General features: G+C 34.9%; 1 protein-coding gene across 1 annotated transcript in view; it reads left to right on the top strand.

The window, feature by feature from the left end:
• Window positions 1–14666, top strand: part of LOC102806362 (uncharacterized) — a 42035-nt gene that overhangs the window by 7492 nt on the left and 19877 nt on the right. Inside the window, exons 2-7 of the mRNA XM_085491917.1 lie at window positions 845–935; window positions 2364–2562; window positions 6119–6262; window positions 7634–7709; window positions 9843–9924; window positions 11338–11441. Of these exons, the coding sequence (XP_085348043.1) occupies window positions 917–935; window positions 2364–2562; window positions 6119–6262; window positions 7634–7709; window positions 9843–9924; window positions 11338–11441 (624 nt within the window). The 5' untranslated portion in view covers window positions 845–916. The remainder of the gene's footprint in view (window positions 1–844; window positions 936–2363; window positions 2563–6118; window positions 6263–7633; window positions 7710–9842; window positions 9925–11337; window positions 11442–14666) is intronic.

The raw sequence follows: 14666 nt of genomic DNA, 5'->3' as shown, positions 1-14666 counted from the left end.
ACATTGAATTCGTCTAGGTGCATTATTTTTGTCATGGCCATCATTGTTTATTCATACAAAGTTATTGTGGTGGGACAATATACGCGCTGTATTTAGCTGTCCTCGGGAGCCCGTCATGGTACGATAAGGCTCCATGGAAGTGACTGTATTCGTTCGACGCCCTTGAAATATTTAACAAATATACGTTACGCCATTTTGTGAAATTGATTACATTAGGCAATATTTAACGCAGTGACTTATGGGTATAGCCAAACAGGAATCGTCTGAATGCTTTTAAATTGATGTAATGATAATTATGCTTGATTAAATAGAAAGTCAGGCGCGTTGCTATGGATGCAATAGACACATTGTTTATTTCACCTACTACAATTGCATTAGTCTGGTTATATTACGCAATGGACAAGAGAAATGTGTGAGCTCCACATGACGGACAACTTGTTTATCGTATTGTAGCGTAAACTTGTATCAAATGGTCCTCGGGAAGACTGTGTGAATCAGAAACGGTAACGGCGTTTGTAGAACTCATACTACAGTATTGTAACAAGTTATATATATAATAACATATTTCTAATAGCCCCCACGCCAGTAACAGTGTCGTTACGCGGCACAAGAGGTAACGGCATGTACGATTCCAGTAGCTTTTGCGCATGCACCTGTTTCCGAATGCGTTCAGCGTGACACATTTCACCCAAGATACACCAGGCGTATTTCTTACAACACAGTCAGTTTTAACGTGCTTCAACTGACGCGCACTGCGTATCGTTGTTCATATTTACAGTTACAAGTTTGACCAGCTGACAGTAGAAATACTCAATCCTGACGTGTATATGTGATTGTGTTACAGATGGAGTGGTAGAACGCGAACACGTAGCAGTGGGATTTACCTGAAAGTCAGTTCAATTTCCGAGATATCACGATGGCGACCTCATCAGCCAGTAAGTTTTGTTTATATATAATTATATCTTCTTGGTCGGTTTTTATTTTCCTTTCCTCCACTCTTTGATAAACTACCAACATTATCGCAGGAAATTAAAAATCATTTGGTATGGTGATAAATGAATCTGACTCTAAGAGTATGTGAATGTTTTGCCCAGAGCAGAGGGTCCGTGTGTGTGTGTGTGCGTTAAAATTCCCGCCAAAATGTAAGTGCTGTAGCTTTGCTTTTTTTAAGTAAAACATTTGTTATTACTGCATTGCATAAAATGCACAGAGTTTGGTGCCAATCTTGTAAATCATTGGCTTAGGTAGTCAAACAGCACTACAAATTGTACAATACAATTCTATTGCTGTGCCCTGTGCTTAAGCGACAGGTATGAACACCACTGTCCACAATGCGTTATTCTAACACAATGACACATCAGTTATTCATAATTTGAAATAATAATAATCTCAAAAACTGCAGTGAATCATGAAGCAATTATATAATATGCATTATTACTGTTTTAAAATCTAATAGAAAAACGTCATATAGTACTATGGCAACATGGTAACCCAAACAGGTATTAAACATGACAGTGTATCACACGTCAGGGGAACACATTAAAAGAACTGCATTCAATCAATTATTAATTCCCAGACTCAGTGATTTACTATCATAAACATAATACTAACTACGTTGTTAGCAATATATCGTACATTCCGTCTATAAGTCAAAATCAAAGCATTCTCCCAACGGAATATAAGCATTGTGTTTGTGTTAGAGATTACAGATTACAGTTTAATTTATGTATATGTAGTTATAGAATAAAATTTAAAAAAAAGAGGATTTTGGAGGATGTATATTCCGCTACATTCCTTCCTCTTGAAGATGTCTTCTTGTCTATTTTCATGAGATGATACTGCATCATCGCTAACCACCACTCGACAATGAGTCGCACGAATACATTTATGGTTCTTAGATCGAACAACGTTTTGTCGAATAATCATTTGCAATAGTCACATGGTAATAAATTATTGAGACTATTCATTGACGGTTCATGGTGGTTTTATCTAATCCTGCTGGAGCAATCGGCATTTGACTTTGAACAAACTTCTATACAAAGCATGGACATTAGTTGATACTAATATATTAGATGTATGCTTGAGTAACGAGTACAGTGGTTCGAATGCGTTTGTTCTGATAACCTTTAAATAAGTGTTTAAATCATCAAGAATGTCAACATTATGTCCCAAGTTCACAAATGAATTGGATATTATTTCAGGACAATGTGACTATGAATTGACAGAAATCATTCGGTCACGTTAATCTGTAGAACCGAGTAACCTACATTACTGGTTTAAGGCGCATATCCCACAATGTAAAGAGTTAACGTGAGTATTGGGAATTAGTTTCTAATCATATATAATTCGTTTTGACATTATAGGAGACATCGCTATTATCGAAATACCTGAGAGAAGATCATCTGTCCAAACAACCAACACAGACAATACCGAAGATGGCGAACTTTATACCAGTTTTTCGAACCTTAGAAAAAGAAGAAAATCGCTAGCTCAAGCAAGTCATGCGAAAAATAAGAACAAACAAAAAACAGATACAGATACTTTCGACATTGATGAATTCAGGTAAATACATTTTTTTTCATTATTCATTAACTTTCATGAATAATTAAATCATTATCATTTGTGAATGTTGTTGTGTATGTACGTATGTGAATGAGCGGGAGTGATATGATACGATATCAATTACTAACTTACTGTTTTTGTTTTCGTTGTCGAAGAAATATTCCGATAAATTTAACGAAGTTCACTATTTTTTTTAAATGAGTGGAAAATACGTCAAATTACATTATTGGAGAAGTTTCAACTGTTTGAAAGTGTTTGTTTTATGCCCTGTATGTATGTAATCTGCGGATGTAATTTGGCAGCGGTTATTGAGCTGATGTGTGAAAGTTCACGGCTGAAGACCTCACGGAAATTCGATTAACTACTGGAAGAATAACTGGACTACAGCCATTTGGCGATAGTAATTAGTAATATTGGACTAAATGCTAACACTGTTGCAAATGAAAATTATATTTGGTGTTTTTCTTACCACATTATGCAGCATATATTCAAGTAAATAATGAACTGTGTCATTCTGTTTTCTTTATGTGAAAGAGTTCTCATTGTTTTTGTATTATTGAGTTTTATTGATTGTATGGCCTTCAAATGTGTCATGCGTGCAGTTATTGTTGACATACATTACATATTTGAAATAACAGAAATGAAACATACACACACGAATATTGTACAAACATTATTTATGTGTTACTTCCATTCATGAATAACTGTTTCAACAACTCTCATTTTCCAGCGTCAGGGTTGAAACACATATCATAAACTGCATTTGCACTACTTTTCATATTTTACGCGCAATTCATTAATTATTGCTTTTGTTATGGCGGAGATAAATTGTTTCTTTGAGTAATGACTTCGGGTAGTTTTCAGCAACGTGTTAATATATGTATTATTATACGTGTATGATTTAAATATTTAGCCACACAAGTCCGCATACAAACTGCTTTTGGTTAATTGTTGCGCGTGGGGTGTGTCAAAGACATGCCGTGCTAGCGCGTGACGGCCCGAGTCTCCTACAGTTCGTCATTGTTGTGAACTGTCGTTCATATATACTATGTAACAAATGATTGTGCGTAATTTGCCACTTTTCATTTGCAGTGAAGGTCCTTGACCCATTAAACAATGTAATCGACAATACAAATAGTAGAGTCATATAATAAAAAATAAACATTTAATTGATTAATCGGTTACAAAATTGTTAATTCGTTTAAATGCACTGTGTAGAAATACGGCTGGTGTATGATATATGAATCTATAGACATCCACCTGATCCACACGATAATAACGTTGCCAATTTCGCTGTAGATACAAATAAAAAAGGCATATATTCTATATAAATTCTAGCAAAAAGTGGAATGAATTCTCCATAACCCTAAACAATCATAAACCTTAAATCACCCAAGAATTATACAATATTTTTCTATTTAATATTTTTTTTCTATTAGTACTCGTTAACATTTGGCAACTTTATGTGTTCGTCACAATGTGTTTTAACAATTCAAAATTGTAACCCTAGTTCGATGACAGGAAACAGCATGCTAATATATTCGAAAATAGATTAAATAGACATGATAACATGATTCAAGTGTTTGTCATATAAGTACATTTCCGACGATGGTAATATTTTATTGAATAAATTTTGAAATAAAACAATTTGCCTGTACACATATAGCTTTACATATAACTTGTGGTTGTCATAGCAATTATTTGTCAAATATTGTATTCTACGTGCTTATCAAAAAGTGGAACAACCAAATTGTGACACTGTATAGGTGACAGTTAAATCCTAGTAGATAAGTGGCTCGAATTATCTTATACAGCAGCAGGTACTTTTGACAAGTAGAGTATTGGTGTGCTTTTTGTTTTGTTTGGAATATCATCATGGGGCGCATATCATGTAATAGTATACCCTATTCGTAATTCGATAACCACTCTTCGACACATAGCGAATTGTTGTTTTATTGAAGATAAATCATCACAGCAGTGTCATATGACGTCATGAGTTACGTAAATACATTAATCATATATAAACCCCCATTGAATTATGTCATTTGCAGGCATTGGGGAGAATTCGGATAAAAAATAATATCAAGCAGACCGTTTTTCAATAAATATGAGTTACATCGTTAACAGGCTACATAGTATTAGACTGCGATATTTCAGTATGCTAGAACTGGTTGACAGCGTTGGAGGACATACTTCCCACGAATGAAAAAACACGAGAACATAGAAACAAATTCTCAACAAATGATTGAAGACAGAGAAATGGAACTTAAATCCATCAACTTGTTGGTGTCACGTGGAAACACGCACAAATTAACGGGAAACGACGTGACTCACTAAATCAGAATAACAAATCAAGTTGGTGATAGTAGATCCGAGGAAGTCTGCAATTGAAAATATAATTCATGCTATTATTTCACATTATAGTAAAATAATGACTATAATTATAAAAGCTATTATTTTAATCTTAAAACCTTTAATTAGGCCGCGGAAAGTAATATCCTGTCAAATGTATTCCTAGTGAACATTTATGAATGATGAATGACAAACATGACAAATAGAATTGATTAATTTGCTTTTTTAAAAAGGGTCAAGATCATAACAATGTCTTTGTATTATTTCATATATAAGTAGGATGGTTGTATTCAGCTCATGCCTGTCAATAGTCTTTGAACAAGCATCGTTGACACTGCAATGACTGCACTGGCGTCGATCACTCTTTACTTGAGTGCCCGTGTCAACTTTGTACTTTTAGTAAAGTAAATATTCACCCAGTACATAAATCGTGGGAAAGTTAAAGTCCTGTTGCTTCTATTATGTCATTCCAATAGTCTTGTTGCGACCGTGTGATGAATAATTTAGATCACCATAGACAATGTCTATGTTAGCTGAGTTGAAATTGTATCAAGGCGATATTTAGCCAGTGATAACTTGAAGATAGTAATGACGGCGTGGTGTTATGTTCTATATCTTAACAGCATTCCATCAATTATTTATAATGACAAAATCAGAAATGACGTATTATGTTATTTATTATATCAGCAAAAGTATCTGCGATTAGTTTTATGTTGAGAATACGATGAGTCATTATTATGTGATCGGTTTACCAATTTTGCTGACTGTATTTCGTGCACCCTATATTGATGATTGTTCCTAACACAGTCGATCAATGCATACACATGTTATTCACCTTGTTTCCGCTAAACTATTCCGAGAATAAATGTTCCATCAACTGATTTGTGTGACGTACAGAAATAAACTGAAAAAATCTATTTTGGACCAATTAGTGCTGTTTAAAACTGAAGGTTCTAGCACGACATGTACAATCTAACGTAACATCTCAAGGTAAAATCATCTCTAAATATAGCTAGAAGCGATCTATTCACTACTATTACTGCGCAAACAGTCACGCTGTCTGGAGTCTTACGGGAAATGACATAGTCTCAATAGTCGTTGCAGGCAACACATCTTTTAAATACGGAAATGAAGCAACGAAGCCAGCCCTTAATTTATTGAAATACCAAGTGATAACGTTTTCCGTCTGTTTCCGTTACTATAGAGATACTGCAAACGATGACGAGGAAACCATGACGCAATTCAACACACCTGCTCAGATATTCCAATATATTCAAAAACAGAAATACGTTATACGGAATATGAGAGATCAACCCTGGCGGATGAAGACTAAAAAGAAAGCAGTGAAGTGAGTTGATACGTGTTTTTTTTTTCGTTAAAAGAAATTTATTAATAAAATTTAATTTATTAAATTAACAAGGTCATCAGAAGTAGGACATCAGTCACATACGTCTACAGACATTAGTGGGTGATGTAATTAGTTAATTGTGTATATTTCGCAGAATATCACTTAGTTATAGGGGTATCCATATTTGGTATTTGACACAAAATAAACCTACATTTTACCCTGTATGAAATTATGTTCACTTTGTTCAATAAAATGATGGTGATCATTCGAGGAGGGGAATTGTACCGATAACTCTGGCAAATGTTTCACGCTTGTGGATCATCATCCACTTAACGGGAATTGGAGTATTGTAACCTTTTAAGACTCGTGAACGTATTGTTCCCTTTCATTAGACCAATTTCTGCTTCGCTAAGAACTCTGCTTTGCATATCCCGAACGTCTGAGCATATTCCATCGCACTGGTAACACATATGCGTTTATATCACGCGAATAACGAACTCGCTGCTGGATTAGTCTGTCAAATTGGATACCATAGCTTTTGTGAATAGTAGGCCATATGTGGTACACTAACAGATTAATAAAAAATCCCCCAAAATCGGATTACGGATTATCGTCGATATTTACATCGGAAGGAATTTCAATTCCCCCGAAGACCCAGAATGTCGTTGTTTTTTTTAAGTGACCTATTAATAAAAAATAAATGACGCAATGTATGCAAAATACATTATATAAGCCGACATAACTCTAAGAACATTTATTTTTAACATGTTATCTATATATAGAAGGAAAACTACCCATCAGCAATGTTAATGTCACAATGAGCCACAGACCATTTTATTTGTTTGAAAAGTATGGATAGAAAAACAACAATGAATAGAATTACATAAATGACTTTATGAAATTAGAACAACAAATTTGCAATTCAGCTGCCTCCAAATAAGGTTATTGTGTGCCGTATGTATTAGAATTTAAATAATTTATTTTCATTCTATTTATTTTCTAATCTACTTTTTTTTTAATTTTGATTGTTTTTCGTATTTCATGTCTCTTCTTCTTCTTCTTCTTCTCTTCTTCTTCTTCTCTTCTTCTTCTTCTTCTTCTTCTTCTTCTTCTTCTTCTTCTTCTTCTTCTTCTTCTTCTTCTTCTTCTTCTTCTTCTTCTTCTTCTTCTTCTTCTTCTTCTTCTTCTTCTTCTTCTTCTTCTTCTTCTTCTTCTTCTTCTTCTTCTTCTTCTTCTTCTTCTTCTTCTTCTTCTTCTTCTTCTTCTTCTTCTTCTTCTTCTTCTTCTTCTTCTTATTATTATTATTATTATTATTATTATTATTATTATTATTATTATTATCAATATATAAAAATAATGATTGTCTCATAGATCTGCTCATAACTGTGTCCGAATGTTTGAAGGACGGCTATCAAAACGACAGGGATATCAAGAACAAGGGGCGAAGGTAAGACCAGCGTAATAAGAATCAAGAAATATACTTAGCTTAGAGGAATAATAGTTGATTCATACACTGATTATTTTGCTTTTTGAAAAAATCGAAATTTATTCCATGCCTTCAAATTATACAATCGATTGGTGACCACAGGACTGGAATAAGCCAATCGATTTGTAGTTAAATACAGGCATTGTTGTCGTATCTTTGTTTATCTCATATGATGACAGTTCAGCGTAATAAAGCAGTGTAATATTTTAATTTATTTGTAATATCTTCATATATTAAAATTCCCGGCAAATTGATTGATCCATGCAAGCAAACTGAACGATGTCTCGAATACGCGCTAGCAAATTACGATCACAACTTGGAAATGAATACATGTGATAAACAGGGACATCTCATGAGTTATTCGGGGAACAAATGAAAATTACTATACGTTTTTAATTAATTTGAAATTCTAGAGTCACTTATTAGGTATACTTTTACATACTTGTCGCTTGGCTGGTCACATTCACGAATACATACAATATAATCCATAAAACGTATGTTCCATCTTCGATTTCGTGTTATTGTTATATCGTATTATAATCAATTGGCGCTCGAAAATATTTAAGACAACCCTCATCAACGTTTCACAAGGTACATAGAAGCTGAATGTACAATAACGAAGTACAGAGTTTAGTAAGCAATAAGCTCTTAGCGATTTGATGAATGGATGAGATGTTCACTCTACTTGTTAAATGTTTATTTCCGCCATTGATTGAACAGGGGTAGCGCCGGATGTGACGTCGCGGCTTTCCTAGAAGGCAACTGCCCAGCACTGTTCATATAAAAGTCGATGTATGCTTCGTTCACGTATAACAGGTGTGTCCTGTTCTGCATGCGGTGGAATTTCCCTGGGGCATTCAACGTACCAATCGATATCTGTTATGATTGAAAACATGCCATAGTTGGTAGAAAGGCAGTTTTGAATGTATCGATTGGATTTAAAAGCATGCTACATATGCATGAGAGCATAAATGACGTCACTGGAACGTACCCTCAAATTAGTATGTCCAATTACAAACACGTTCACATCAAATTAATATGCAAATTTCTTCTACATACCATATTTTAATCAACATAACTAATTAGAGTATAACCACAAATGCATGCGGAGGAAATGATTATTATATTACATTTTTCTATCGATTGCGTCCTCTAGCGGCAAAACGTTGCGTGACGTAAATGAGCGTAACGCTCCGTCGTCATTTGAAGACACAGGGCATATTGAATGCATTTACCCATTAAAATGTGATAAATTGAAAAACGTCTATCGGATTGGTTCCAAATTTGGTTTATGGGCGCTTAAACAATATGGAAATTATGGGAAAGATCCCCTATGTTGTGGAAGAATCAAGCAACTTTTCTACATAAACTAGGATTGTCATTTTTTAAAAATAGGCCCGGTTTTGTGAGAAGGATTAAGTTTTTAACCACGTATTTATTATAATGTAAAGCATTTTCCATGTATAATTACTGGAAGTTCAATGGCCAAATTGTTGAATCTTAATATCTTGAGGCTTAACTTAAAGGGTGGCATTCGTCGCGCTGCGCATGTGTGTTGATAAACATTGATTTTCCCACAATCCAATGCGCTGTTCTAATGGAAATCACAAGTATGAGGTTTGACCTAGGCGCGATTTGCACTAATTACCGCCGGTGACTTTTTCGATACCTTCCAATCACCTAAAAATACCTAATTTAAAGCTTGGTGACGTCCCACTTTGTACTCGTTGATCGGCGCAACAGTCAAAGTCGCCATATTTGTTTATATGAGACCCATATATGTGCACGACGACTACTGCCCTTTAAGGAATGTTTTCATTTCAACCCATAAACGAATCACAACAAGTGAAAACTGTTTACGCTAATATCAAGTATTGTACAGGTTTCCGATCAGTTGCTCTTAGTTCAATCAATTACTATGAACAGACAGTTTTCACAGTAATCTCAATTCGGTTAAATATTCACATACGTTTATTCAGTTTCCGGGCAGATACGCAGGTCTTCTAACGCCAAATATAAGACCTTGTTTCATTAAAAATGGTATACATTTATTAAACTACAAGACTAGCTAATAATGAATACGTCCTCTTCTAGTATTGGAGGCAGTTTACGAGAAAATGTCAAGACTATGTTGTGATGTTGAAACCATGGGAGATGCGCATCAAAACAATTGAGAGTGAGTATTCGATATTCAAAACATCATTTACAGGCTTCTGCGTCACGTGGTATTTGTGTCCGAATTAGCTATTAATATCCAGCAAATTTGCCGTCCTCGTTCATTTGATATAAGTATTCATTTGACAGTGTTTGTTGTCGATTTGTGCTAAATTAGGTTAACGTGAACCGTCTTTCGAACGAACCTTCGGCGTTACGACGTAATCGAATAACATATCACGCGCACTTGAACGCAACAAATCGTCTATTGCGACAACACGGTTTGTCATCGGGTTGAATCGAAGCACATTAGAACACGCGCAATATGTAAATACTTGGTGCTATCCTCTCGGCAAACTGTGTACAAAACCAATGTACACAACAACACGCATAGCATATAGTGAGCGGATCAACCGCCTCAGTCACATGATATAGTCAGGGAATCGTTTAGTTGTTTAGTAATTAACAATTTTATTGCATTTTCACTTGATTAACACCGTTATATATGTAAGTGATGACAACTGTTTGTGAGACATGATTTACACTACGGTTTGTTTAATGTAATGAGAGTCTTCGACGCGTCACCAATATTATGCTTGTCATCGACGACTATTCGCGTGGTGGTAGATATATAGTTTGGGACTATATTAATGATCATAGTTTGACTATATGTGATGACGTAATCAAACACAGCTATCACGTGACAATGAAATACGTGGATAATACGATTAATCTAAAACTGAAACTACAGAGATTGAATATGTATTGAATACTGTTTTATTAACCATTTACTGTTTTTATCGCCGGTCTTAAATTCGAAATACTGATCATCTACTTAGCATTTCGATATTGTTATAGAATGTAGTAAATATATATTCAGTCAACTGTGGGAAGAGAAATGTTTTGACATGTTTTATTACTAGCATGCCCGTCCCCTGTCATATACGTCTCCAGGAAATACGTGGCTACATGGTGGTCGAGCGTGGTTATCGTGAACATATTTCGATGTGTGTGTATGTGTTTTGTACTAATTTCAACGTAAAGCATAGAACTCGTGCTGATATGTTTTGTTCTAATTGCAACGTATTACGTGTTACCCTTGCTGATACGTTTTGTACTAATTTCAACGTAATACGTGACTCGTGCTGATATGTTTTGTCCTAATTGCAACGTATTACGTGTTACATTTGCCGATACGTTTTGCAGTAATTTCAACGTAAACAAGTAACTCGTGCTGATACGTTTTGTTCTAATCGCAACGTATTACGGTTTACACTTGATGATACGTTTTGTACTAATGTCAACGTAAAACACGTGACTCGTGCTGATACGTTTTGTTCTACTAGTAATCTCAACGTAATACGTGTTACACTTGCTGATACGTTTTGTTCAAATTTCAATGTAATACGTTTGACACGTGCTGTTCTTGTTGCAGGTTACTATGGGTCATCAGTGGCTTCTTATTTCGTTTTTCTCAGATGGTTATGTGTTGTCAACGTTTTATATTCGTTGCTATGGTTATTGGTCATCTTACCAGAGGTAAGCATACTGTTATTAAATAGTTGTCGTTTTCCAATGCGCGTTCGAATTTCGTGAAAAAACAAACTATGTATTTGACGGTGGTATATTTCGTATGGAACAAATACCGAACACGAGATGCATGTGCAGTAAGATTATCCAGGTGATGACAGGATACAGAAGCGACAACAGCTTATTGATAGTTGATTAAGTTTATTGAAACGTACACTAATACAGTCATGACAATGATCGACTTATATACATTCTGATTTCGGGCGGAAAGAGTATCAATTATAATTGGTCAATTAAGATGCGTTATGATTGGCTAGATTTTACATCCGGTCATATTTGATTGATTACATAATTGACTTGTATGATTGGTCGAGAGGCCGGCGGTCATCGTCTGTAATTGGTCTAATTACATAAGGAAAACATGTGATTGGGTTGACGATCGTATCGAAAATTTTCGCCAAGCTCGGTGATTTTGATTTCCAACAATGAGTTGCGAAGACCACATTTTAAAGCGAGGGAGTCGTCACCTACGCATGCGTCAGATGGCCATATCGTGTCATTGTTTACAAACGAGCGTCTACCCACGAGCCTTTGCGTTTTTAGCGTGTGTTGTTATCGTCGCTTGGGACAAAATTCCCGCACGTGCGCAGATGACGACCCTCCCGCTTTAAATTAATACATAAAATTAACAGTAGTGTTTTACCACATGAGTGATTCAGGCTAAACACGGATATTCAAAGTATATGCATAACGTGCAAAAAAGGGAGGCTCTCTATACATACCACGGTGCATGTTGGGATGGATATGCTGTAAACCTCCATGAATTACGGACCATGTTGGTGGAAACTAAATGTGTACTTTATTGTGTAGCATGTGTACAATAAACAATACAATTCAAGTTAGCAGATAGTAGACATGTCTGTGTTGAATGACATCAGTTGGCATCTTTCCAATTTTTTCAGTTCCTCTATACGATCGTTTACGAGCCATCCGGGACTCTCAAATTTGCGCGTGAAACTTAGCAATAATATCTAAGAATTACATCAATTAATCATTTGGTATATATATTTTCTAAGCTCTAGATCCAAACAAATATCCCCTACCGTTGTGTATTCGCTTATCAAGAGACTTTGCCGTTAAATTGCCGTGTGTATCCGACGCATGCGCAGTGAACAGTTATTCATGATTACCTGAGTGAAAATTGTGATACACTCCCACGATGCAGACAATTTCTCTTCCCACAATAGTTTGAACGGTAATTAATAATTCGTAATAACAAAATTTCATACTTTTTAGTTAATCTAAAAATATTTCGAAAAAAAATGCCCTCCCAAAGCTCTAAAAGCTAACCAAAATGATGACGATAAACATCAAATTCTCTGATATAAACATTGATTTTCCCTCAGTTTAATGCGCTTTCCTAATAGAAATTACAAGTACGAAGTTCGACCTGGGCGCGACGTGCACTAATTACCATAGGTGACTACTACGATACTTTCCAATCAACAAAATATCTAATTTAAGCTTGGCAATGTCTCGGTGTGTACTCGTTAGTCTGTACAAAGTTGAGGGACTGTCGTCTGCGCAACAGTCAAATTCGTCACCTTGCTCATATCAGACCCATATCTCGCGCATGCGTGGCGCGACGACCACCACTCTTTAGGCTAACTTACCGCTAATTGGAGTGAGTGAATGTTCTTAAAATACCCATGGCTCACTCCCTGTTCATAAAAGGCAAATATGCAGATGTCATGCATTTTGAGATGAGCCGATGTGTACAACAGGTAACATGCGAAAAACGTTCGGAATAAACGTACTCATTACCACAGTCACTTGGGGGCTGGAAATCAATGAATACTATTTTTTTTTAAATCATCCGCTATACGTATATAAATATACAAGTTGTTAAACATGGAACATAGTATAATCGACACCTTGTCGGTTCAAATTTCGATTTCTTACCTTAAAATGCGAAACAAAAAGTTTAGAAGGGATCGGGTGTTATGTTAATAACCATTGTTCATAATCGCTAACTTTGTTTTATTCAAAACTTCACAAATCCTGCGTTTTCTGATGATATCCGACGACTTCATGAATGAAAATGGTCAGCAGCCAGAATCAAGGGGATTCGCACAGAGTTCTGGCAGATATTCATTTACTAAGAAACCTATAAACAAAAGAATATGCAATAACTGTGACACAAATTCAATTGATGATGAAGAAAATTTTTTATTGAATTGCCCAAAATATAACACAGGGAAAGCTTCATTCAAACAAATTATGACATTACTCTCATCCAAAAATAAAAATATATACATATTACATATATACATATATCACATATATACTCTCAAGCAAAGAGAGCATATATGGCATAATTATAGATCTTGCCAATTTTATTTACACAACACAAAGACTTATTTCACATTTAAATACTAGCTCTTTTGTTGTTTTTTATAATTTTTTTACATATATCATTGTTATTATTTTAAAACTCTTTTTTTGCTATACTTATCCTATGCTAATCTTTTTACATGGAGACAATAAAGTTATTATTATTATTACTGAAATAGTGTTTGATTAAATATTTGACACGAACACACTGATTAATATAATCTGTTTATTATAATAAAACAATGGTGTTGCATCATTCCTAAACTTAAGGTAAATTTATTCTGATGATCAATATTTAGTTTTTAGGGGGTGCCAAGAAATGTAAAAAAAAAAGGTTTTTCTATCCTACATTGAACTTCGGATGATGACTCTAAGATGTTATTTACCCAGAGATACCTCATAAATATTATTTTTAAAATAGCGTGTAGTTTATTGTAAACATAACCTATCAAAATTGGAACATTGCTTTATATTTATCGAAGTCCACGGATAACTTATTTTATCTATTCTAAAGATCATTTTGAAAATTCAATCAAAATTCAATCTGAAACAAAATTGCAACAATGCACCTACTAATAAGGTCGCGCCATAGACGGATCTTATCAGAACACAATATTTATGTACTGTGATTTGAATTAAAATTGACTTTTGACACATAATTACAGTTGTATCCACGGAACGATGATTTATTATTCTGTTTCCGTATATTCAAAGATAACAATATTCTTGAATAAAACAGCACAGTTTAAAGAGATCGTACGGCGCGCCGTTTCGGTTAATGTCCTGTGTGATAAAAGCGTGAGATGAAATGTTTCACCCTTTAGTAATCTACGTGGTCCT

The sequence above is a fragment of the Saccoglossus kowalevskii genome, chromosome 17, assembly GCF_978046115.1.
Source record: "Saccoglossus kowalevskii chromosome 17, keSacKowa6.1, whole genome shotgun sequence".
Lineage (NCBI taxonomy): Eukaryota > Metazoa > Hemichordata > Enteropneusta > Harrimaniidae > Saccoglossus > Saccoglossus kowalevskii.
This window is presented reverse-complemented; position numbering and strand designations above follow the sequence as displayed.